The sequence below is a fragment of the Struthio camelus genome, chromosome 18, assembly GCF_040807025.1.
Source record: "Struthio camelus isolate bStrCam1 chromosome 18, bStrCam1.hap1, whole genome shotgun sequence".
NCBI lineage: Eukaryota > Metazoa > Chordata > Aves > Struthioniformes > Struthionidae > Struthio > Struthio camelus.
Window position 1 is genome coordinate 15448960 of NC_090959.1, and position 26091 is coordinate 15475050.

At 37.4% G+C, this 26091-nt stretch overlaps 2 protein-coding genes across 9 annotated transcripts in view; both read left to right on the forward strand.

The window, feature by feature from the left end:
- The window catches only part of ADRM1 (ADRM1 26S proteasome ubiquitin receptor), a 122586-nt gene that overhangs the window by 73293 nt on the left and 23202 nt on the right, over positions 1–26091 (forward strand). The window lies entirely within an intron of this gene.
- Positions 1–26091, forward strand: part of OSBPL2 (oxysterol binding protein like 2) — a 43881-nt gene that overhangs the window by 2227 nt on the left and 15563 nt on the right. For 5 of the 8 annotated variants that reach the window (XM_068912162.1, XM_068912159.1, XM_068912165.1 and 2 more), the window contains exons 2-7: positions 13386–13550; positions 20750–20897; positions 21161–21236; positions 22910–23044; positions 24100–24197; positions 24814–24996. In XM_068912162.1, coding sequence (XP_068768263.1) covers positions 13514–13550; positions 20750–20897; positions 21161–21236; positions 22910–23044; positions 24100–24197; positions 24814–24996 — 677 coding nt within the window. In that variant the 5' untranslated portion in view covers positions 13386–13513. Of the gene's footprint in view, positions 1–876; positions 958–6968; positions 6991–13385; positions 13551–20749; positions 20898–21160; positions 21237–22909; positions 23045–24099; positions 24198–24813; positions 24997–26091 lie in introns of those variants that run through there. The other 3 variants (XM_068912161.1, XM_009670695.2, XM_068912166.1) reach the window with 2 other exon arrangements.

Here is a 26091-nt window from a genome sequence, read left to right on the forward strand (position 1 = left end):
AAACACGGAGACATCTACTGTGCAGGAATAAATATGCAGTTTTTTCAAAAAACTGGCTCTTTGGTCGTGGTAATAGAATGTTATAACCAGAGAAGTTGAAGATGAAAAATGATGATTAGATAACAGACTGTGGGCCTGAAAGTAGCTGAAGACTAGATAGGTGCAACTGAAGGTTTCTGTTGGTGTGGTGCTGAAAAACAAGAAAATTGAGGCTGGTCCAAGTAGTTATTTATGTTTGGTAACATCTATGTAAATGCATTTGTTTTGGTAACTGTGATCATTGGGGGCAATTTTCACTGTTTGATGCTTGCTTTAAATGAATTTCAAAACTGTTACTGCTTTCAGTGATAGGTTCTGGCTTAAGCTGACAGGTCTCATGATTGAAACTGTTAATTCTTTCAGTCATCTTATAAATTCTACCATGTGAGCTTCACACATGCTGACCTAGAACAAAGATCGAAAGCTTAGCTTTAGTTGGTTGGAAAACATACCAATCGGGCTTTTTTTTGCCTTGATAGCTCTGTGTTTTTGAATAACTGTTTGTAGTGCCAGTCAGATGATTTTTACTTGAGAGCAAGCTTCACATGTAAGTACTCTGAATCTTTAAGCAGATAAATTATTAGCTTTGGTGTCTGAAGTAACTTGTTCTTGAACAATGCAATGTTATATCATACTACTGGATGACTAGAACTTCTGTTTACAAGTTGACATTTTTTTCCTGTCCTTCACTCAGCATCGATTTTGCCACCTGAGTCATGAAGACATCTCTGAACAGAAACGACTATCCTTGACAATAATATGAAGTTTTAAAACACTCTTTATTCTGTTCTTTTTAAAATAACTAACATGTTTGTTTCTTGTGCCTTTTTTCCAAAGGGTACAAAATCAGGCCTGCAAAAAGTATGATTTAAATATGGAGTTCTGAACATCTTGACTATTTTTACCAAGTTTGAATATGTAAGTAGTATGCTTGTCACAGGAGAATCTTCAGCTAGATGAATGAAATGGGAAAACAGAGCCATGGAAAAGTTGGTCATCCTTTATCTGCCACTTGGGTAGATATGGGACTTTGATGTGCTTCCTCATGCAGAAAAACTAGGTTATTCGTTGTATTAGTTTCTTTTTTTCTTCTTCTTCTTTTTTTTTTTTTAAATGTAGCAGACCACTCTAGAACTTGGAATGAAAAAATACATCATCTCAAGCCTCTAATTCTTAGCTTACTATGCAGAAGAGTGTGTGATGACATAATTAAATTACTTTGGATTCTAAAAGGCTCATAATAGAAAGCTGTATGGAAGCAAAAAGTACTTAGAATGTGTCAAATGTGGCTTACTGTTAGTTGCAGATATGCTCTGAGAATATATTGTTCAGGCAGCACACAATATAGTCTCATAGTTTTCAGGATCAATAGCATACAAGAATAGACTAAGCTTCCTTTAACTCTTTTTGTACTATTATAATTATAAATGAATTTTCTGACCTCGACAGATTCTTCAGATTATTTCAGTATATTTTATTATGCACACGTTTTAATCATCTAGTACTGCCGAGAAAGTTAAAATGACTTTTCAAAAATTCTATCGACAGAATTTTTAGGGCCAGATTTTTAGGGATTTACAGCTGTCCTTCATTCAGAAGACGCAGGAGGGTGGATAGCAGCATCTTCTTGCGATTGTTTATAAATCCGGCAGAGTATACACAAAAGGTGATTTGAGCCTGCAGCTGCAGAAGTACACCTGGACCTTTTAGTCTTGGCCCCGTGGTTCTGTGGTCCAAAACTTAAACTGGACATTGCACTGTTGGGCATGTAATGTCTATACTTGGTATTAGGAATCCCACCAATTAAGGTTGCCATTGAATCTATTTGAGTTCAGATCCTTTGCTATGTTGTTATTGTTAGAGATTTAGATGACATAGGGATTGTGGCTGTTGGTATGCTATGGACCTTTGAAATATTACAAAGGAGTTTGCCTGCTCATGAGATTTGTCAAGAAATGCATTTTCATGAATTGATAATTTCATTGTATTTTGCTAGTGGTGTTTGAACTCTCCTGAGTCAGTGCCCCCAAAAGAATCTGTTAATGTAGCTCATTGGGTTTTGGTACTAGTGATAGTTCAAAAGTAATTATAATACGTAAACTTTTAAGATGGTAAGCATCTAGATATCTCTGTGGTTCCCACACGTTTCTCTCACTTCAGACCTAACCAGTTCAGACCACTGAAGTGGTGAAAGCCAATATAGACTATGCTCCCTACAGTATATTGGTGCAATCAAGCAAAAACTACGGTCCTTTTAATAACTCTGAATTAGAAAATGTTAATTCTACTGAGAAGTTAGCTCATCAGCCTATTTATAATGGTTAGTTTAGCAGCATGTTTGTTTACAAGACAAAATGAGATCTTAGTTAGAAGAATATATATTCTCCCACATGCATGTGTTCCTTTAGTCTTTACCAGGGGGAAAAAAAAAACAAACGAATAAACTATTGAACGGTTATTTAATACTAAAACAAAAATGTTACCTGTATTTAGAATCGCAAATACCTGTTTTTTATTTATATGGTCTTGTTTTGTCTTAAACATGTTGCTTTGCAACCTTTTTATTATCAAAGTGGATAAATATTACAAAGTGGGTAGCTAGGTGGATTCTTTATTAAAACTGGGGAGTAAATAGAGATAGTTTCCTGCTTGAAGTCAAATTCTGTCAGTGTTTTGATTCTTGACAACAAGAAGCATGGTAAGAACTCTTATACTGGTATCGTAAGATATGAGTGTAGCTTTAAAGGAAATCCGTAGCAGAAACTCTGACTTTATACAAGCGATTGTAAATTTGGGGTCTAATCTTAAAACTCTTAATAGTCTGCTAGCTTCACAGGAACGGTTCTGTAAGCTGTTTGCATGAGCTGGTGCTGCAGAATTTGAGTATGTGAGGAATTGGTGGTGGACATAAAAAATAGTTGTTTAACTAGTAGTACTTTGCACTAGATTAGTCAGCTGTTGTAGTCCTCGTGGCTTTTTTTTACAGTATGATTATTCTCATAATTATTCAAGGGTCTCCATGAAAGTGATTTATGAGATACTGTGTACAAGAGTAAATGTAAAACTATACCAACCAAGAGAATGGATGCACAGAGACAAATGCTTAGAAGTGTCTGTGAGTAGGAAGATCAATAAACTAAACTTGTAACTAATTTTACTGTTTTAGTGGTTTTCTCCAGTGAAGTTATATGCTATAATTGTCTTCATATTCTTAAATTTCAATGATCAACTTGTTTGCATTATATATGCATTATGATGAGAAATATTAAAGCATACTTAATTGCATCTTCAAAGTAAGTTTTGATTCAAAGATAAATGTTCATAGATGGCTAATTGTATATCTATCGACACTTGCGTCCAAAGCTGCTGTGCTCAGAGCTATTGATTACTTCCCACCCTGCTCTCTTGGAAATAAGGCAAAACAAATGTTCAGAAAACTAGTAAGAAGCGACTAGGCAGTACAAGGCAGTACTGACTTTATATTTCTATTTTATATATGTATATACAGTGTGGCTAGAAATGAGCTGGTGTATCAGTCAAGATCAAATGTGGCATTATGCATCAGGGATATGGAAGGCATGTAAAAAAAGAAATTTGTGATCTTTTACAATTGTGGACAATGAAAGGGTTTCCAAGGGAAAGCTACGTAGTCTAAAGAATGTTGTACTAGACGCCCTCAAGTAGGAAAATGTCTCAAATATTGATGTAGTGTTAAAAAGCTAGAGAACAGTTACAGAATTCTGTGGGAATTTCAATTAAGTGCTTTGCACCAGAAAATACTAATTTGATTAAATCAAGTTTCCTTACTTTCTTTGTTAGGTTTTGTAACGGTTCTGCAAGTCAGCGTCCTTGTCCATAGAATAGAATTTGTGGCCAGAGCAAAACTGGGAATAGCCATCGGTTTCAAATGTAGTTAATCGCTGTACTGCAAAGAGTATTTTTGGTCCAGCTTCACCTATATGTTTCGTTTTCAGTAAATCATGCTTGCGATTGAAGAGCTTTAGCCTTGTGATGGGGACGTAGTCAGGGTGTGGGACAGTCGTCGTAGTTTGTTCTGGTGCAGAAAGAAACAACTTTTATAGCCTTAATTCTGTAACAGACCAGAATCCTGGCATCTCAGTTGGCCCTAGTTCTTGTGAAGTATCACCAAAACTCTGTAGTCCTGAGAAGACAGAATATGGTACCATCTGCTGTTAAATCTATTGCTGATGCGTTCAAAGGTAAACTTTCAAATGCGCGGTTTGCTGCCACCATTGTTTAAAGTGCTTTAAAAATAAGTTCACCTAAGCGATCAGCCTCGTATGCTTCGCTTCTGGGGTACTCAGAAGAAGCCCTGATGCATTTAACTGTAACTCCCAGCTACGTGAAGCTTTGTAATAGGGATAGCTGCAGCCTTCAAAGACACTGAAAAATGATGGTGGGCCAAGTTTTCAGCTGATCCTCTTCATTCAACCTTTCCCCACTCTGTTTAACAGGCTTAGAGAAGGAACTTGCACTTCTCTTACTGGGGATGTTGGGTGAGTTTAATCTTGCCAAGACATCTTGGCAGAAGATGTTATTACTTTCAGACTTTGGAGTAAGAAACACATCTAACTGAGTAAATAAAATTCTTTTCTGGATGCTGCCATCTGTGTAGATGTTCTCTGGATGAAGAGACTTTAAGTGTGTAATAATTACAGCAGATGTCTAAGTTGCCAAATGGTTTCTTGGCAAATTCTTACACAGGTTTTAGATTCAGTGTCATTGGTAGCCTAATTTCATAAGTCAATTAAGATTCATCCTTGCTGAAACTTTCATTCAGAGATGAAACGCTGCAGTTTGATGCTTGGAGGAGATGTGTATGAAGCAAAAACACATGAATATTCTAGTTCAAACTATTTATTTCTGTCTCTTGAAGTACTACTGCTATGTTTTATTTGAGCTGACAACTCAAGAAAAGATGGGATTGACTCTTATTCTGCTAGTCGTGCTGTAGGACTATTGTTTTTTAGTTCTTATATTTTTAGTGCCAGTATGAAGGCTGTTCTACTATTTGCTGTTCTATTGGCTCTTTTTGAGTCTCCTTCTCTGGACAGAAGTTGTGTCCTGGACCCAAGATAGCCAACAGATGAAAACGTTGCTCTTTATTAACATAGGTTCTTAGGTAGATTAAAGAGGCCGTGAATAAATTTTCTTTTGCATCAGGGTAATTTTAAATTCAGTCCAAACTATTTCGGTTAAATTGGGCTTGTGTCTTTTTGACCTATTAAAGAAAAGGGAAATTCTGAAAACTGAGCATCTTTTCAGAATTATGCGATCTGCCCCTTCTCTTCCTCCCCTCTGGCAATAATTGTGCAGTGTTTTAATCATTTAAGTTTTGACAGGCAGTTTTCGTTAGTTTTTGTGAGGAAAACCTCACTTGACTTTCATTTTTTCCTTTCATCTCTTCTTTTTTTTATTGCTTACAAGTATTCTCCTTTGGAGTTAACAAAGTTACTATATTACTTTATTTTAAAATTTGCTGTGGAGGTGCAGATCCAGCAAAACCTCTCTAGGCATGTGAAAAAATTGATGAAAATGCTAATTAATTAATTCCTTAGTGGTAGCTTAATTCTAGTCTATTGAACTTCTGATACACTACTGGTTATGTTTGGAGAACCCTTTATCTATTTTTGTGACAATTTACTCTTTTGGTACTTGTTTTTATTTAAATGCTCCTTTATCTCTCAAACAGATTCAATGTATCCATTCCCTAGCTGTGTAATGATCATGTCCTAATGTTTATATATTCATCTCGCAGAGCTAGAACATGTGCTTTAAGAGTGAAAAATCAGGATTTGTAAAGGTAGAGGAATGTTGTCAGCAAAAACATTTGCTTTCCAGAATTGCTGCATGATGTTGAGTTGCAGCTCGGGGTGCAGAGGTAAAAACACATTGCAGATTTAGTCAATCAACCAAATTTCAGAAATGATCTTGGTGTACTGCAGTCCATTTAAACAGTTACTCCAGCTGTAATGCTTACCTTTCTATAGAAATGTAAATATTTCTTCAAGGGGGAGTAACTTCTTTTGGTTAGCTCAGCTGGGTCTTTTTGTTGAAGATTAATATATAAGAACGAGTTAGTAAGGAGCAACTAGCTATATTGAATTAACTGAGCTGTGGTAATTGCTTGTTTAAACCCTTGCACATTGTTTTGAACAGGACTTAGTGCCTTTTTTGATGTTTAAATGATGGGAGTGTCAGGATCTTAGCAACACACGCATACGTTTTTTTTCCTCCTGTTTAAGAATGAAATTTGAGCATATGTTTTAACAAACTTTAGGGATTACTGTCCTGGGTGGATAAATGGCATAGCAAACTTTGACTTCTGGTACCAGGCGGACCTGTAAGCAAATGAAATGCTGTTACAGACAACTGTTACAGGTAATATCACCAGCCTCTTATAGCTGTGTAGAGTACAGGAACCAGAGAGGAACCTTTGCCATCTCATCAGGCAGTGGATTTCCACACCTTTGGTTTCTGAGAAGAACTATATAGGATTGAATAGGCCCTCATGTGCATGTATGTGTTCTCATATAGACACTTGTAAGCATGCTGCAGAATGCATTGAGCAGATTAGATACTTTATAAAGGGATGTGCGAAGTCTTGAACTGTTGTTGTCCTAGTTTAAAAAATAAGTGCGCATGAGGGGAAATGGTAATTGATCAGAACTGTGCAAAGACTGTGACAGATCTTATTGATAGAAGAGCCTGATACTATATCTTTGGAAAGTTGTTCTTTGTGCATTCTGCTTCTGGGGGCAGTGAGTTTGTACAGAACCCTCTGATCTGTGCCGGGTTAAGCTTTTGAAAGCAAAACCCATTGCCGGAAGTCAGATCACCTGATATGTATTACTGCCAAGTTACAAGTTCACTGCAGTACTTGACAGAACACTTTCTGTTTGACGTTATTCATAACCAACTGATTGACAGGTATAGTAAAACTTGCTTCTTTCGTTATGGGAGCTTAGCTGTCGCTGTAGTGAAAGTGGTATGAATACTTCAATTTTCTGGTTAGCCCTAGCCTACTGCTAATGTTCTGCATAAAGGCTGTAAAGCAGATCATTGAGAGAAGTGTGTTTTCTTCAGTGATGTGACTCTCTTAGGATATGTTTTAGTGTCAGCAATGTCCTTTTGGGACCATTGGTGTGTTGTCATGCGTGTTTGGGAACAGCTGTTGCTCACTTATTTCTTGTCATCCAGGACAGCTATATTTCTGGCAGGCAGTATGTTAATCATAGTAATTTCCTCCTTTCAGCAGAATATATTGCAGGCTGTGGTCTGAACTTAGTGCAGATGTTTTCTCTTATTTCTGCAGTGTTTAATGCAGCTGCATGCTTTGTCTTGTCTCGGTGTTGTCTTCAGAACTACTTTCATTTTTATTCGTTCCTCCTCTTCCTCGTCTCCCCACTCCCTCCCACCCTGAGGGGGAATAGGCTACTAGTCAAGTTTTCAAGCTGTCTTATTGGACTTTTTAATTTTTCTTTCCTCTTGGAAGAGAGTAAGGCCCTGATCTTGGTTTTCTGTTTTTATCTATTGGCTTTTACATTACCGTGCTTGTACAGCTCATTTTCTTTCTGTGGTGAATTTAAGGCACTCGGGTTCTTGAACAAAGCATGAACGTCATCAAACTGCAGTGCAATTTTAGGATCCCAGTCTACAACTCGTTCCAGTGGCAAAGGTGAATGAAGTCGGTGGGCGCATGGAGGCTTTTAACCTGCCTATAAAAATCAAGGACCTTTCTCATCGTGAAGATAGACATGTAGTTTATTGCATTTAAAAACAAACAACTAAATTCTGCTTCTGCAGCTGAATGACTGTTTTCACACCCTGATGATAACAATTCTTCTTGTCTTCTCATTGTTTCGCTTCCAGTAGCAAGTCAAGGAGATTTAAAAAATTGTCTTTTAAAGAGCAAATGAGTTTTAGCTTTTAGTTTGTAAACTTCTGCATTTGCCTTTTAGGTTGTGTATCCCTTGGGGCTTTCGAACAAACTGCTGATGGTAAACTGAGTACTGCTGTGCCTTGGCAAAACATCCTAATTCCCTTTAGCAAGAGGACTGTCCATGGTTATCAAAGTCATACAGGAATCTGCTAACCTTTTCTGATTAAATTGTGAGAATTCAAAGGAGTTTTAGTGGAGTGACTTGCATTTGGTCAGCTATGCTTGTGCAACACTGATGACACCTTTAAATAATAAAAGTGGGAAACAGACTTTGTGCCCGTGTGACTTGTAGTTAGTGTTCTATTTCAGTCCCTTAGGGTTCGGATTGTTGGGTGGGTTACTTGGGACCAACCTGGAATTCTTATTTCAGCATCGACGTTAGCATTTCTAAGTTGTGTTATAGGACAGCATAGTATCTTGTTTAACGTGTTTGTGGATGGTTTTACAACGTTGCCAAGGTGCAAAGCTTATTTGAGAGGAAGCAAAATGGTAGCTCTTTAATTAGAAGATAGGAGAAGCTCTTGCAAATTTTTGGCTTCCCATGCTATGTTTAGCTTGACTCTTGCTAGTCTGGTTTTGTATAGTGTAGGTGTCTGCGTGCAAATAGATAAAAATGACGAGAAAAACTAGCTCCTACCAAAATAGTTTCTTCTTAAAGATTTGCCTCAGTAAATTATGTTAAACTTTGTCTTCTCTTAATTCCTTTTCACCCACTTCAAATGTAATTGCAAAGAGTAGAATTGTCTGGTGAATGTTCTTGACGATTTGGTACGGAGAATTTATCAGAGCAAAATGTAAGAGAATAGTTTACAGTTCAGATTTCCTAACCAATTACAAAATTGTAGTGTCGTGATGGGTATGATAACTTTCTAAATTTGTTGTATCTGTTTTTCAGTTTGAACTTTAAAAATATCATCTCTCCTGAGGGGAAATCAGTCTGTTACAAACACAAAAATAAAATGTGGCAACTTTTGTGTGTGCACACAAAACACAAATAAAAATTAGTATATACCAATCCATAGCTTTAAAATATGAGGAAACAGATGAGCTTTGTGATTTGTCTTATAAACCCTGAAACTTGGGGTGTTTATAGTCAGGAGAAATTAAATCACAAATTTCTAGTTCCCTTAAGAATTCTCTGCTTACAGCTTTTCCTGTTATTTATGGCATAAATTATTTACAGTCGCTCGTTAGCCATAAATTGGCAACAGACAGTTGAGCCACAATCCCCGGACCAAACCATCTTTCTGAGTATCTTTGCCTTAAGTACTCGGGCCCAGCCTGTTAGCACTGAGTTTTAAAGTGAAGCCCAGTAAGCTAATTTTCATCTGTAAACCAGCAAACACCTATGGCTAAAAATAGCATTCTCGAACCTTAATTTCCTGAGTGTAAGTGAAGTCCTAAAGGGAAAAATGATTGTGGTATATACAGAGTGTTCCTTGGGAATGTAAGAAAATATCTAAATATACTTTGTTTCAGCTACGTTACAGGACTTAAAGGTGTGAACATGATGCAATTTTTATGCTTTATGAAAGATTTTCCAGGATGGGAATTGATCCTAGGCTTGGATCTTTCTTACGCAGGAGTATTGCATCCTTTCCTTGCACGTGTCTATGGTAATTTTGATAAAGCTGTTAACTGCAGTTGCTAGTGTGTAAGTGAATTCTTCTCAGGACATGATGGAAATGTAAGGGGAAATGCAGATTACAAATGTTGAATATGAAGCAAACAGGATGTTTTTGTATTCTGACGTTTCAGCGTAGTTTGAGGTAACTTTTTGTTGTTGCTTTTAATAAGAGAAAATTACTTTATTGTGGCCTTTTGGCTCAGGAGAGCCAAATACTGCTCTCAGTATGTGTTCTGATACATGTAAATTCATGCTATCTCTGCTAAATAGAGAGCTGAATTTAAAGGAAGTGTACAAGTGTTAAACTATTCCCAGGTTGCTTTGAGAAAGTTGATTGCAGATCAGCTATTCTGACTGGTTTTCCCGTCACGGTGTAGTGCAACTCTGACGCAAAATATATTACTTTACCGTTTTGTAAATGCCCCTAGCACCTTAATTTCTTTGTTTAGGTAATAGCTACAAAGCTTGTTTATAACTTCACAGGGATATGACCGAACTCTCATTTTGAAGTAGCAAGGAGCTTAAAGTGTACTGTGAGGTGCATATCATGAAGAGGACTTATTAATAGCATAACTCTTAGTTAACTGAAACCTTTCACTCCAGATACTTCAATTGTGTTTGGTGACTGTTTTTTTTTTTTTGATAGGAAATCTTGACTGCCTTTGTAGTGGAATGGTATGCTGTATAATACAGTTCCGCTTTGCAAGTCCTTTTGTAATGCAATGATTATCATGAGGAGGAGGGGGAAGAGAAATTGGCATCCATCTATACGGCTCTTGGAAATTGTCAATTATCTTATTGTCATTGCTAAGTCACAGTTCTTATTCCTGAGTGCCTTCTATGGAAGACTAACGTACTGGAGTTCTTGTTATCAAGGATCTGTAGAGCTTGCGGGCTGATATGTAACATGGTTGTGTTTGGATAGGCAAACTGAAGAAATGTGCTTTTTGTATTTGAACTGAATAATAGTGGGCTTTAAACTAGCTTGTGTGTGTGTGTTGGTTTTTTTTTGTAGTGTATTGCAGGTAGCTATCACTGTTCCAGACCAGAATCTCACCCTATGAGCTGTATGCAACAATAAGATAGTCCTGCTGCAAGAGCTTAAATAAAAAAATGAAGACCTAACATAAAAATAGAAACACAAGAAAGCATTGGGAAAATGAGAGAACTGTAGTGCTGATCTTGAGAAGGTCGCATATTGTGTGTATACAGGTTTCCTTCCGGAAAAATTTGCTGCTGTTTTGCTAGAAGGATGCAATACTTGAGGACAGATGAAATGATGAATGTCTTGCATCTCCCAGGATGTAGTTTTTTGGAGAGGTAAAGAAGCCCTCTAATGTAACTCCTTTTTTTGGAAAGCTGGTGAAGCCATCTCGGTATGGTGATAATGGCTTCTTGGTGAGCAGTTGTACTGAGATGTTGAGTTCCTGTTTTCTGTAGTAATTGTTTTCTTGGGAGTCTTTCCTCATCCCCAAGTTCAAAGGTTTACGTAGCTGCTTCCTCAAGGACAGATTTTTTTTCATGAAATAGGATATAATTGGAGACTTTGGAAGAGATACTTGCAGATACGTTGCTGGTGAAAAGTCTAGAGAAACTCTTGTGATTGTCAGCTGCTTTGGTATGAGTGAGCATTTTTTACAAAGCCAAGGACTAGCTTCCGCTACGCTAGAGAACACAGTGGTAGGCACACTGACTTGTATTTACAGTACAGATTCCAGTATTTAGTTTGTTGGTAGTGAGTTATGGCTTTCCAGTATTTAATTTGTTGGTAGTGAGTTATGGTTGTAAAGTTCATTAATGTAAGTAGGCATTTAGAATACCATAATTCATTTTACTGTTGTTTTGAGATGCAGTGTAACATCCTGTTCAGTTGATCCAGAAATCTGAGCTAGCTACTACTTTTGAACCAGTTAATTGGTTAAGAGGGTTTCTGTCTTTCTCTGGTTCTGTAGCACCGTGGTTACTGGTGGCCTGAACTGCCTGTGTCTTTTTGAAGTGAAGCTGCTACTCCTTTGCCTTCTGCAAGCAGAACATTTGCAGAGACACTTTCACTGAAAGTGGTCAAGTATGCGTGCTTCCGACTTGTCAGTATTTTGAGCTATTGCATCCTTCCCTAGGAGAATGTGATACTTTGACATATCTGAATCAGAAACTTGTTGCTGATAAGCAAGAAAGTCGAAGAAGATTTAAAGGTCTGTCGCTGTGGAACAGCACAGGAAAAAGAGAAGGAAACTGTTGTTCAGCTGAGCGATTGCAGCAGCAATGTAGTAACAGTCAAGAGAAGCAGCTGCATATAGTTTTGTCCTTAGTGGCCTTGTAGATAAGAAATTACTGAAGATTTTGTGGAAGCTCAGATACAGAGCCATGATGCAGAGTCAGATACAAAATCCTGTGACAGCATGCAAAATAGGGAGTTCCTGAGGGAAAAGCCCTGAGAGAGCAAGTGACAAACTGAAGAATCTGGCCTTGACAGGCACAATGAGTGCAGTGTTTGCCTTGAAGTATTAACTTAGAGGAACTATAAAATAGATAAGCTATTTTAGCTCTTCTTTCTGAAGGAAGAATTGGAAGGACTGTATGTGTATGAGGTGTTGAAATAGTTTTCTTTCTGGGCAATGAGATATAAAAAGACTTGAAGTACAGGGGGAATCATGCAACTTGATTTCTTGCAGAGAGGAAGAGAAGGAATAGGCTTCAAGTGTGCCAAGCTGAGACTAGGAGTAGAGTGCACTTCTGGCTTTGTTTCTCTTAATTGGAATGGAATTGTGCAAGTTATAATTACTTTGGAAAAACTCTGCTGCCACAAAAGCAGTGGGATCGTCAAGGATCATGAAAATTGAGACTGACAGATTTAGGTTGTTTTGGAGGCAATATTGATAGCATGCCATGCTGTCATTTAACACTACTTGGCTGGTTATTGGTACCTGTTGAACATTTGTAAGAGTGGAAACTAGATTTTCTGGTTCTTCTGCTTTGACTAAAATTGGGTGAAATAAAAATGTTTAGATTCTATCATTGCCAACCATCTGGAATAAATCTAAGTTAGCCTGTGCATAAAGCAGAGATGGAATGCTTCATAAATCTGTAACTTATTGGCAGTGTGTGTGGCTTTACTGAGAAAAAGTATTTTTTTACACCCTCCCTCTAGAGGGAAGACTCTCCAGTTGTCTCTTCAAGAGTTCATAGCAGTAGCCTGACAAAACTTCTGTAATGATCTGACCAGATTTCACTAGATACTGGTTTCACTACATTCTACTGGTGTAGAATGAGTCCCAATATTTTTCTGCAGCGGTGAGACTTTGGGATGTAACGCCCTCTTGCCTGTTCTCAGGTTTCTGTGTTACGGATGCTGTAAGGTTTACCCTGCCTCTTGAAGAGGGAAACTTCTACTTTACCAGCTGCCTTTTTCCTTATTCTAATTTCTGCTCCTTTTAACTCTCCATGCCTGTGCTGCTTGCATGAAATTTAACTTACAGTAAACAGAATATATTTAACAATAATGTATATGATATATTTACTTAAACACAGAAAACAAGTGTGACCCAATACATCATTTTTTCTTGTGGTAGGTAGTATCAGCTTCAGAATTACTTGGTTTTAAAGACTATTTACCATTTACCAGGAATGCAAGGATCTAAGTGCACAGGCTTTCTTTTGTCATGGCAAGAAACGGGAAAATTAATGTGAAGCGAGCATGTGTGTGCATGTAGGAAATGCAGAAGGTGTTAATTCTTTTTTCCCTGTCTTGTGAAATAGATCATCTAAAACGGCTTGGTATTTGCAAACGAGGATCTTGATTTAAAAATTAAGTATCTGTGTGCTCTCAAGTTCAACGATGCATTAGAGGAAGCTGGACTGGCTGTACAGAGACTTCATACTGAAAGATGAACAGTGAAGAAGAATTTTATGATGCCGTTACGGGTGAGTGATGGGCACAGTGCTGAAAAAAACTACGGGCTGCGTTGTGTGTGTGCTGAGGGGATAGGAATCCATTCCTGCTAAGAATAAATAAGAAATAAAATGCCCTAGCTATGACTTGTAGTAAATTTTTTTTCTTTTCAGAAGAAGGAGGAAATATAATTCTAGTTCACTGTGCGTGTGTGTTTGGTTTTTTTTTTTTTTAAGCTTATTGCTGGCTATTGCTTTATCACTGTTAGCAGGGTTAGTCCTTTAGCACCAATATCTTGCTTTCATTTTCTGCAAAATATAGGCTATTTAATAGGAGCCTGAGAAGTGATGCCGTTCAAACACTTTGAAAAGTGAAGCATCTTCCATAGATATCCGTTATTGTTATTTTTATTTATTTTAATGCAAAACTTATCCCAAGAACTGAGGTAGAAAACGTTTCCTAGTCAGAAACAAATTGCTATGAAAGTATGCTTTCAAGATAGGAAGCCAAAAGTCTTTACCATCCAGTGTTGTCTCTAGCAAAGCAAACATGAATCACTTCAGACTTGAGCAGTGTATCAAATAGTACTTTTTTTGTGAACTAATAAGGGTGAGTGGTTATTTATGAGAGTCTTGCATAGTTTTAGTGGTGAAATGAAATGCTTTAACTATTTTAATGAAAAAAGAAATCCTTTCAAAATTTCCGAACAACTTAAAATTCTTCTATTTAAATGTCTCCGTAGAAATCCTGTAATAGAGCTGAAATGAGAAATACTGGCAACAGTGCACGTAGAGTCCTTAACTTAGAATCAAGGGAATGGAAGGAGAACAATGGGGAGCATTAAAACTGAGGGAATAAAAGCAGTATGGCCGATACAAGTAGGTAAGGTGGACTTACAGAGATGGTTGGTTTGAGATTCCTCTGAGGAGTAAACAGAGGGGGCCAGGTGAGACAATTTGACAGTATGTTGTTATAGGACTTCTCAGAAATACGTCAGTGAGAGGAAAAAGATTTGGATTGCATTCATGCTAGCTAGGGGTGACATGCTTGTGCTCCACGTTCCTCTGTAAAATCCAAATGGTGGTGCTGTTAAAACCTTGAAAACCCCATGGCTTTTTCTGGTACATCTTTAATAACCATTTGATTCCAGGAGCTCAGGACCACACCCATGAATGAACTGGAAATTACTCCACTTAAAAGGTGAACAGGAATACGTATGTGAGTTTAAGGTCCAAGTCTTACAGCCTTGATGATGCGGATGCATTCCTTTTGTCTCTTGCTGTAGAAATGCACAGCTGTCAGTCTGTGAGTCGTTTGTATTTGAGCAGTCAATTCTCCCCCGCTTCTATTTCTCTTTTCCCCAACTCCGGAAGGTTGATCCTTCCTACAAGCTTGAGGATTCTGAGCTACTGTGAGCAAGATGCTCATGTGCCTTACAATTTTTGTTGGCTCCACTTGGAAGCAGGATGTCATTTCAGTGTTGAGAGCGCTCCTTGCTCTGTGCTCACAAGGAAGAATATGATGGGAAGAGAGAATGTTCTAAGCAAAAGAAGATCCTGTGTCTTGATGTGCTCTCAGCACAGCTCTCTTCTGGTTGAAGGTGTTTGGTCAGCAGCACTTCTCCAGGAACTAAACGTAGTTGAACTTTTTTGCACTTGTATCTGTTGCCCTGGAGCTTGCCCTGGAGGTGTTTTGTTTAAGTGGAGCGCTAAGTTTCAAATAATTTGTTTAAAATTCTTTCTCCCTCGAGACCATCTTTAGAGGCAGATGCTCACTGAGTTCCTCCAGCTAGATGCTTTAGAAGATGCTGACAGTTTGATGGATTACTTGTACAAACCAAGTGAAGTCTAGAATTAGTTTCTTAGCTGTGTCATCTCCAAGTCATACATAAATGTGATGTGAAGTAGAACTGTGAGTGAGTCTTTCTACACTCATATCCCCCATCTGTTGGTGCCTGTGGTAACTCTTACCTTGTTAGCTATGGACTGTGTGTCTTTTACACAGTGCCTTGCTGAGTTCTTTAGATTCCAGTGAGTCCTGATCGTGCCTGTTCTCTTCATTTTTGGATGATCTGGATATTCTAGAGGTAGACCTGGTATTTCCAAGAGATTAAGTTCAGAATTTAGGGCCTTTCTGAAGCAACATGAACTTACAGGTTCCACAGTGAAAACATGAGGTTTTGGGATTCCGAATCTTGCTTAAAAATGAAATGCCCTTGGCAGACTCTTCAGTCTGTTCTTTCCAAGGATACTCTCCTTCCTGTAGAAGTCACCTTTAGACACGTGCTTATTTTGCCCTAAATCTGTGATTGGAACACAGCTACCAGGGCCAAGCACGTTCTCCAGCTGTCTTAGCTCCATGTTGAGATGAAAACAGTGTGTACACAGTATTCTGCTCTCACTCCCCCAGAGTCTTATGTCCTGGTTTCCAAAGAGGGAGCTGCAACATGCTCCCACAGGTTCCCTGGTATTAGTACTTGCTGTACTGTTCTTTGGGCCCTTTCAAATAGCAAAGCGGGTGTACAAGACTGTACCTAGGTTGTAGGGCAGTTGAACTCCATGGGAAGTTACGCTTTAGAGTTCTGCATCAATCTTAGCAGCAGACCAAGTGAGATACTCTGCAATTTAAAGAATGAGTTCACTCCTTCAGGAAGCCAGTTGTTCTCTGTAGTTACCACTTGATGACATCCACTTCTAAGACATGAGTCTCTCCTAAGGAGACTTGGTTTATGTCAGGAAAGATTTCATCTCTTAGTTAATTTTTCGGCTTCTGACGCTGTCTCCATCACATCTGAAAGACAAGCTCACGTGATGGAATTGCATGCCGCGTGCTTGGGAAACATCTTCCTGGCAGATGATTTTACTCTGACTCGATGATGATTGCACTTGTAAATATGCAGGATGGACCGTGTTATATAGGTGATGAATCTTTTGCTTAAGTTTGAAAATGGTAAATAGTTTCCACGGAGAGAAATTTCTTTGCATTCAGAGGTGATTACCTTTGCTGACTAGTTGGACACATGACATCTTACTTCATGAATAAATACTTACCTTGGGAATCTATTGGAAATCTTATCTGTAGTGTCAATTGGTTCTTGACAGCACATCTACTGTATTCACAAATTCTCAGGTCTTCTCTGAGACTAGGTCAGGTAATCTTGTAAATTCTTAGAATTCAGATTTTTCAAAATATTATGCAAGGCGGGGCACATAGCTTTGATCAGTTGCTTCTGGTCTGTGTCACCCTGGGTTTATTAATCTTATTGTGGACTTGTTAGAGGCTGCATGCCATTGTGTTAGAACTGTATCTTTTTTTAGTTCTGTCAGACATCTCTTTGCCAAAGTACTTTGTGAAAGGATTCCCACAGAACAGCAAAATGCTTGGCTAATTACCAGGACAATTTCTTGTTTTTCAAAAGTTATAATATTGTTTTGGTTTTTTTTTTTTTGAATATTAACCTGCAGTTCCATGGAATCTCCTGTCTGTGTCCATGAGGTTAATCTGGCCTGATGTATCTGTGAACAGGTTGCTCTTCTGGTTCCTACTGCTTGGTTGTTGTTCACTGTAAGCTATTCCTTCCTCTTGGAGAGGAAAAAGTGAGGTGTCAGCTACCAAATTCATATTTTCATGATGTCTGTATCTGACTAAATCAGGAGACTATGCCATGGTGTACGAGTACTGCAAAACTTGTGAAAGGTCAGCCTGCCTCCTGTTGGAAATAGCTTGATACAGCTAGGGGTTGTGAAGACTGACGTTACTGGAAAGTGGAGAATGTAATTTCGAGCAAAGAAAAAAAATTCTCTCTCATTTTCCTTGTGATCTACATTTCCTGCATACTGATCCCTAATCTTCCTGCCCTTTCTAGGTCTGTAGGATTGGGGTACTATGCTATTTTGATTCCATTTCTGTCATGACTGACAAGGTTTAACTAGTATTTAAGGAAGGAAGTTGATGACAGTGTATGAAAGGGGCGGTCCTGTGTCTTTATATATGACTCAGAACGCTGTGCCTCCTCGGTGCCTCGTAGGTGGATGTGTAACATAGTCTGAGTGGACTTAGTTCATTTGGAGGATGAGGAAGAAGACTATGAAAACTAGAGTTACTGGCAAGTCACTTTTCTTTAAGCTCTTGACATAGATTAATGTTGTTACTCAACTTAAGTATGTGTTCTGTGAATGACTTTGAAAACGTAAGACTTTTAAAAGCTTTCATTTCCCCCTTAACACAAACCAGTTGAGACTTTTGATTTAGCTAATTGTTAACACTGTGTCTTTCAGTGTGTGGTTCCCCGTCTTTTAAATCCCCATTTTTGTCCTTATTCCCAGGACAAAAACTGATCTCTGAGTAGAACTTACCTACTCAGTTCTACATGATCAAGGCTTTAGTGATAGCTGGAGAAATTTTTATAACTTGGAAAGCTGCAATAAAACATTTCATTAGGTTTTTCTTCTGCATCAGTTCCCCTGTGAAGAACATCCTCTGGGTAGTTTTTTGTAGAACTATAGTACTTAGAACTTTATTGACAAGCAACATTTAAAACTTACTAAATTGTTTACTGTTACTTAAAGATGGATGTCACAACTGTTGAAGGTCTAGTGATTACATAGCTTTGCACCCTAATTAAAAAAAAAAAAAAAAACTACTACGTAAAGATGTACTCTACCAAAGAGGACTAACACTTCTGATATATCCACTTGTTATGGAGCAGGGTTTTAGTCTTTGTTGCTTGTACACTGAAGACAAATTTGTTAGACCTGGTATTTGTTTAGTCATCAATAACATGCTGTTTTCCATTTATATATACGTATGTAAATATATAAATATATATATATATATATACACACACATACACGCACCACTAAATCTAAATTCCTATTATGATGTACAGGAATGGGGCAAAACACTTGTGAATCATGGAGAAAAAGGAAGAATAGTATAGATAAAAACAGTGGATACTTCATAGAATTTGTCAGGTTCTATGCACAGTGTAAAGGCTGTAATTCCAGTGATGTTTTTCATAACCATTCCCCTGTAAACCAGTTGACTTTTTCTTTTATGAAACTTTCCTTTTATGTTTAGGTGTGTTTAGCTCTTTCTAAGTGCCTGTTAAATGTTATGCTGTGTATGTTTTACCAGCTTCCTGGGTGAGGGAACACATACCTGAAAGCTCATCTGTTTTTTTCCCCATTTCATCAGTTAGACTAATAAGTTATATTGTTATGCAATACAGTACTTGCCTTTTCCATCTCCTCATACCGTAACAGGTACCAAAAAAAGCTACTATAAAATTAGAAATGCCATTTTTTAATGATAAATATTCTTTTGTTGTGGGTTGACTAAAGATAGGCGTCTGTGTGTGTGTGTGTGGTTTTTTTTTTTTTTTTTTTTTTTTTTTTAAGACAGGTGTTTCAGGGTAGTCCTCATTTTAATGAGCTGAACATATATAACTATCATACTTTCCAATCAGGTCCTAAGACCTGCTAAGGTGTGGTTATTACTGTATAATTATACACTTGTGACATTAAAATGTAGGAGAGAGATTAATACATTACATCACTCTTTATACCTGCTATTTACCAAATGAGATAATATCGGTAATTCTTCCTTTTGCAGTTTGAAGGTTATCGCTAAGGTTATTTATACCTACTAAAAATGCAGCTTTTTTATTCTGAATGAATGCCTTAGAATTGCTCTAATAAAATATAAGCACTATATTGGGGATATTTTTTATTATGCTCACACTTGTGTGAAATGTGTTTATTTTTAATTAGGCTTTAATTTTTACTTAAACAGATTGGAGAAGCTTTTACAAAAATGATTTCAAATTAGCTCTGCTGCCTTCAGAACCAGAAACGAAGTTTGTTTTGCTATGTTGTTGGGTTTTTTTTTTTTTTTTTTGGTTCTGGGCTTGTTTCATGTTGATTTCTGTGTAATAAAGGATGAGGTTGCATTGCAGCCTTTCTTTCAGAGTGGGCTTTAAGTAATTTTCCTAGGGATATCAAGGTAGAAATATTAGGTCATACTTACTTGATGTCATCTTGCAATGCTATTACTGGCTGAGTTGCATCTGTGTGATTATGCAAAAACAGGGTTGTATGTACTCAAGCACTGAAAGTGCAATGGTTGAAAACTTTTCTCTGATGTGTTTGGACTCTTTTGTGGAAAGTTTCTTTTTTCTTAGATCATAGACTTATTTTTTAAAGGAATCCAAAACTGCACCTTTTTTAATGCATGTAAGTTGTTTAAGGAATCTGCACTTGCAGTCAGTAATTCCAATGCGCGGGGTCCAGTTGTCCGTTAGACGTGAAAATGTGTGTCTGTGTGTGTGTGTATATATGCATACATCTTTTTACAATTTCCTTCTTTAAAAGTGTATGCAAAAATAAATCATCACTATGTTTTAAATGAAAAATTAGTAGTTTGATTACAAAAGCTTGTGTTTCTGTAGATTCCTGTTGATTTAACTTTTTTAATAGTTAAAGCTGTTCAAGGCGTGTTTTTATTGTGAACGCTAGTGTTTATCTGTAAGAATATTTCCAATAGCTTTTTTCCGAGGGTTTTTTCACTTTGCAAGTGGATGGAGTTAAGTTGTAGGAAATGGAGCCACTTACTTCAGGTCATGCTTTGGGTCCCTTGCAGAGCTCAGTGAATGATTCATCTTGGTTTTCACGGGTTCCTGCTGTAACCGCTAGGAATGTATTATGTGCTTTGTACAAATGGATGGCATAAAAGAAATTAGGTATCTTAAACTTCTGTTGCTCTAATATCCCGGTTGTTTGCCACTGAATTATGATATGGCCCTTTCCCTTTTTCGTATGTATAGTATTTTTTCCTCCTGATCTATTAGCAGTATAAGTAGGCAAGTTAAATCTTTTAAAGTCTTTGAGAAAAACCATGTAAGTGAAAAAAAATTATTGTAATTGCACTGCAGCACTGAAGAAGAGAACAATATACCTAATCTGACTAGGAGCTATTGAAGAACTTACAAGATTCTAAATTGGTTTTATATTCAGCAGCATGAAGAATTAGTTGAGGATGTTTGATTCTAATGCAATACTTGGCTCTAAATACTCTTGAAAATTGGGTCACTTAAAGTTTCTTCTCTCTGATATTTTTGAAATAAAATAACCTGATACGAGTGTAATTCTGAGATTTACAAAATGTGAGTAGCACTCTATGGAATAATAAGGTTCCTGGGAAAACTATTGCCGCATTATTATTTTGTAAACAGGCTTTGATTCTGACAATTCTTCGGGGGACTTTTCAGAAGCAAATCATAAAGTTGCGGAAATGCTTGATATAGATCCGCACCAAAGCAATAGAACTGGAAAACATAATGGAGAGACAGAGATTCAAGAAAATGGAATTAAGAGACACAGGTAAACGCATGGTATTGTATAGTGCATAGAATAAATGTGTATATGCTGGCTCACTATCTTTTGGGGCATTGAGGGTTCTCATCATTGGAAGAAGTCATTTGAGTTCATCTGGAACTCAAAAGGCATTTCATTTGTCTGCCTCTTCTGTCAGTTATAGAGCAATTCTTTACTGCTTTTGTGAAGTACTTCAAGACCTACAAATGAAAATATCCCTTCATTTAAGGGACTGATAGTGATGGTGGTTATTTTTTTCCCTGTTACAGGACATCATTGCCTGCCCCGATGTTCTCTAGAAGTGATTTTAGTGTGTGGAGCATATTAAAAAAATGCATTGGACTGGTAAGTTAATTTGGATGAACTACACTACTGTTAGGTATCCTAGCTTCAACCGGTTAATTTTACTGTTTAAAATCTGGATACGGAAGCATACCTGATGCATTTTCCATTTGGAAGGAGCATCATCGTAAACTGCAAGTCTTTAAATCTCAGCATCTGTTTAATGAATGAAACTGTTTCCTTACTTGGTTTGGCTGTTGGAGCACATCGATTGGCATTTCTTGTGCTCACTTTTAAGTACTAGCCTAAAGCCCTTAGAAATATAGTTATGTATGATTTGATTGACACAACCTTCTATTTTTCACTTTTTTACTCTGTACTTAGCAAAAGGTAATTTGAGGCTTTTTTTTCTAATAATAAAAACAGTATGACACCCCAAGAAAAAAAACTGCTTTCCTCTGGTTTAGGGGATAGAAGAGTTTGGGATCTGTGAGTATCTCTCCTGACAAAGGCCGTTGTGTAGGCTTGGGCTGTTAATGGTGTGTTGTAATTGGGTCACAAGATTTATTCTTGGAATCAGAAATGGACCTTTACATTGGCCTTTGTTAAAGGACCCAGGTGCTTGCATCTTAATTGGCCCTCACTACTCCTTTCCTTTTAATCCTTTCAGAACTTGGTCCTCATGTTTCACTATTTCATTCTTACTAGCAAAGAAAATGAGGTTCTGCGCTGGAGTACCTTGCTGCTGTAGCTGCTTTTAGAAGTGTTAAGCAATTACATTCATATCTAGTCTAGGTTTGCCAGTACAGTCCTTTGTGAATGCAACACACAATTCAGCAAGCTCTTTCACTAGCTTAACTTGCATCATCTAGGAGATGGTATAACTGTACTGACAAAATTCCTTTTGTTAGAGTGAGTGACATATCTACTAGATATGCTTTCTTTGGACCAAATCCATTTACGTCACTTGGGGATGATATTTTTTTCCTCACCACCTGTGACAGTGTGAGGAAAACATTGCGTTAACTTTACCTGGTGGGATTCTCCATTCCACTAAGATGTAAGCACTTGTGTAAATGCTTGAAGTGCTCGGTTGTGAGTGCGTTTTTAAATAATCAACCAAATGTGCTTGGATATAGTAGAAGAGCTTAGGAATTGGGAATCTGTGCGAGGTACTGACATGCGGAATGAGAAACTTTCTTATCTTTGTTACAGGACACAACAGGTGGCTTAAATAAAGCTACTAAAATCTCTTAAAGCAATTTAAATCCTATTCTTTATGTAACTGTTTCTTTGAAACAGATATGCTTTGTACTGCAGAACAGTGCAGAATCTGTGGTCATAGCAGTAAAATAGATTTTATGTCAATTTATATTTGAGGATTTCAAAGGGATGCATGGTGCTTAAATACTTGTAATGAACAGGTTGGAACATCATTGCTGCTAAGGATAGAAATTTTAACGTTTTCTGTTTTATGTAGAACACAGAATAGAAGGTAGAGTTTTTCTTGAATTTGCTAGGTTAGCTTGATCAAATTTTGAAGGGTTCTGCAGTGCTTCTAGTGCCTTTCAGCTGAGATACTTAGAGGTATTCTGTAGGCTTGTCATTTGTCCTTTGAAGAATGCTGCAGCTAAACTAATTATCTTCAAACACAGCTAATTTTCAAAATTCTTGCTCTTGTCATTTGATAACTTAGTGTTGTGTCGAAGAAACTAGCTTTTAATTCTGTTGTCTAGGAGCTGTCTAAAATTACGATGCCCATTGTCTTCAATGAACCATTGAGTTTCCTTCAACGGATAACAGAGTATATGGAACATATATACCTCATTAATAAGGCTTGTAGTCATGCAAATCCCCTGGAAAGAATGCAGGTATGTAACAGCTTCCACCTCCTGATTAGTTCAGAAAGTGTTCCTCTCCCAGAATCTTTCCTTTAAGACAATTTTTCATGGAGTGCATTGCGTTCTCTGGGGCTGATCATAAGAACGACCATGTTGGCCTCTCTAGACAAGTTTCTTGTTTCATAGTGGATGGTATCAGATACTTGGATCACTTTCATGCTTGATGCTGTGCATAAATACTGAGGTGAAAGTCTAGTGCAGGAGTGCCACAACTGACCATGCCCAGGGTCCTCGACCTTTTCAGTACTGCTTTAACTGTAACTTTCTTGTTTTTGTGTGTTGTGAAGATGAGATCTTACCTTTAAATTACTCTAAATTGATTTGTTGAGTGGCTCCATGATTTTTAAATTAACAGATGAAAACTTTGTAACATAGACAAACTTTACCATTCTTCTCCAAAGCAGATTGTTCTTGGGGGTAGAATGTAATATCTGACGAGTCTCACAGTAAGGGACTGGACATGATGGTACCAGGCCAGTGTGTGTTAGGGTGTAGTGGTATTGCTCATAGCTCTATTTAAGTAAAGAGAAATTGGAGTGTACATCTTGTATTCTGTGCTTGTATAACACATACTCCTACTTATCAGCCTGCGAGAGCTTCTAAGTGTCATTTGTACCTGCTAGTAGGATTCCAGAAACATCCCATCTGCATTAGAAATGATACTTTCCTGACACTCAGAAAAGCAGGACTGTGTTCCAGTAAACAAGCGTAGGGGACAGTCAAAATAGAGGAAAAGCAGATTTTTTAAAAAAAAGGAGCTGTACTTACAGAGGTAAACGGAGAGGCAGAGTGCACCCTGACAAAATTTACCAGAGAAAATGATTGCTTTTTGGAAATGAAATGCTTATTAACTGCATATATTTCCCCAATTCTGTATTACTTAAATCCTGTGGCTCACAAATGTTTTAACTTTAAGCAATATATAGTGTCTTTGTTTTGGATGAATAGTAAAATACTTTACATATAATAGGCAAAAGTTGTAAGTTGATGTCCTGTTCTCATAATTTATTCTTCCTTGCGTCTAGGCTGTAGCTGCTTTTGCAGTTTCTGCTGTAGCTTCTCAGTGGGAGAGAACTGGCAAACCGTTTAACCCACTTTTAGGAGAAACCTATGAATTAACAAGGTAATTACTTTAAATTGGAAACTATTTGTGGTGTTAGCAAACTGTGATGCCAGATTAGTTGTTTATGTAGTGAAATGAAAATCTGTTGAAATATGTTTCTGAAGTGCAGCTGTCTTTTTCCCCAGACCAGCGCAAAATCTTTGAGAAGTTATTATGAATCTAATAATTTTATTTGTACCTTTAGGTAGTGTGTTTTTTTGAGTTATTCAGAGGAAAAATTGGTCTGTATTCTTTTGATAGAGACTTCTCCGGATCAGATACTAATGGCTAACTAATTGGAAAAGTGTTTGGCTGATCCTGTCGGATACAGGAGTTAGGTTGAGAGACTTTCAGCTTGCTTAAATGAGTGGTGTATGTATGCTGTGGAGAAAATGACTTCCAGTCAGATCTACTAATGCTGCCCAAGGAGCTTCAGAATTTCCAACAGTTATTTCAAACAGCTTCAGATGCCTTTCTAGGTACAAGTCACTTAGGTATTTTGATTGTGGGTTGTTTTGGGATGTAATAGAAAAGGTGTTCCCCTTTGCCCCCAGTGTCAACTAAATTTTTTCTGCTGTAAAGTTACAAAAATTGCTGATTAACCACTTAATGCTCTTTCTTTTGTTGTTTTGTAAAGGGAGGATTTAGGTTTTAGATTTATAGCTGAGCAAGTCAGCCACCACCCACCTATTAGTGCATTTTATTCTGAAGGCCTCAATAAGGACTTTATTTTTCATGGATCAATCTACCCGAAACTAAAATTCTGGGGAAAGAGTATAGAAGCGGAGCCTCGGGGAACAATTACATTGGAGCTGCTAAAGTGAGTATGAGAAAAAGAAAATATTTTTATGCTTATATCCTTAACATTTACTTGTATAAAAATAGGTGATGACATTCTGTTGGTTCTTCACAGATGAATATCTGAAAACCTCTTGTCAAAGGGATTGTAGGGGTTTATTTACAAGTTATGTTGTTCACGGCTTAATTTCAGGGCGCTCTTTTTGGAATTATGTCATGCTTGCACAGCTGCAGCAATTAAACCCTGTTTTTCTACTGTGAAAATTAACATTTCTTAAAAATTGAATGTACTGAATTCCCGTTCCTTGAAGGCACATAGCATTTAAATAAAGTGCTAAAATTCTATTACCAAGCTATTCAAGCCCATTGCACTTTTAAATTCCCTAGCTAGTTTTGATCGTTTGAAAATGTATCGGTGTGTTTGTGTGGAAAGCATCACTTCAGAATAGTTGCTTAATGCTACAGGGAAACCTGAGGAATTTGTCAGGATTTCTATCACCTATTTAATGCATTTTCTTGCATGTGTCACCTTCCTTAATAAAATCAAGAATGCCTTTCCAGATTACTTTTAGGCTTCTTTCTAATTGATTATTTCTCTTATAACTTATGTGACTCTCTATAACCTGGTGTGTGCCTTGGTGCCTTGGTAGCACTGAGACTCTTTATTCTTCCCAAGTAGGTCACAAACAGGCCCAAGTAAATAGTCACAGAAAAAGCATTCTGCAATTAAGCACTTAAAAGGTGCTTTTGTAAGAGCTTTCCTCAAGCCTAACTTAGGTTATTCTGAAATTGCTTCTTATGAAACTTCTCGATGTTTGGTTTCATTGAAGAGGCAACTTGCCTGCCATAAAGAGCACTGACTTTTCCTGTAGTTTCTTTTGAAAGTGTAGTTTATTCATTGAGCTGCTGGCATCTAATCTTCCTAGGCTTATAAAAATATGAACTCATCTTAGATAAGAGTGGTGATGCAAATAGAGAAAACCCTTTCTGAATGTAGAAGGAATGTTGCTATAGAATACAGACTTAACAAAAATCAAAGTCTGTTACCGGAGAGAGAGCCTTTATTCAGAAGTCCATTAAAGTTCCTGTTGTGCCTAATCAAATTACAGGATACAGA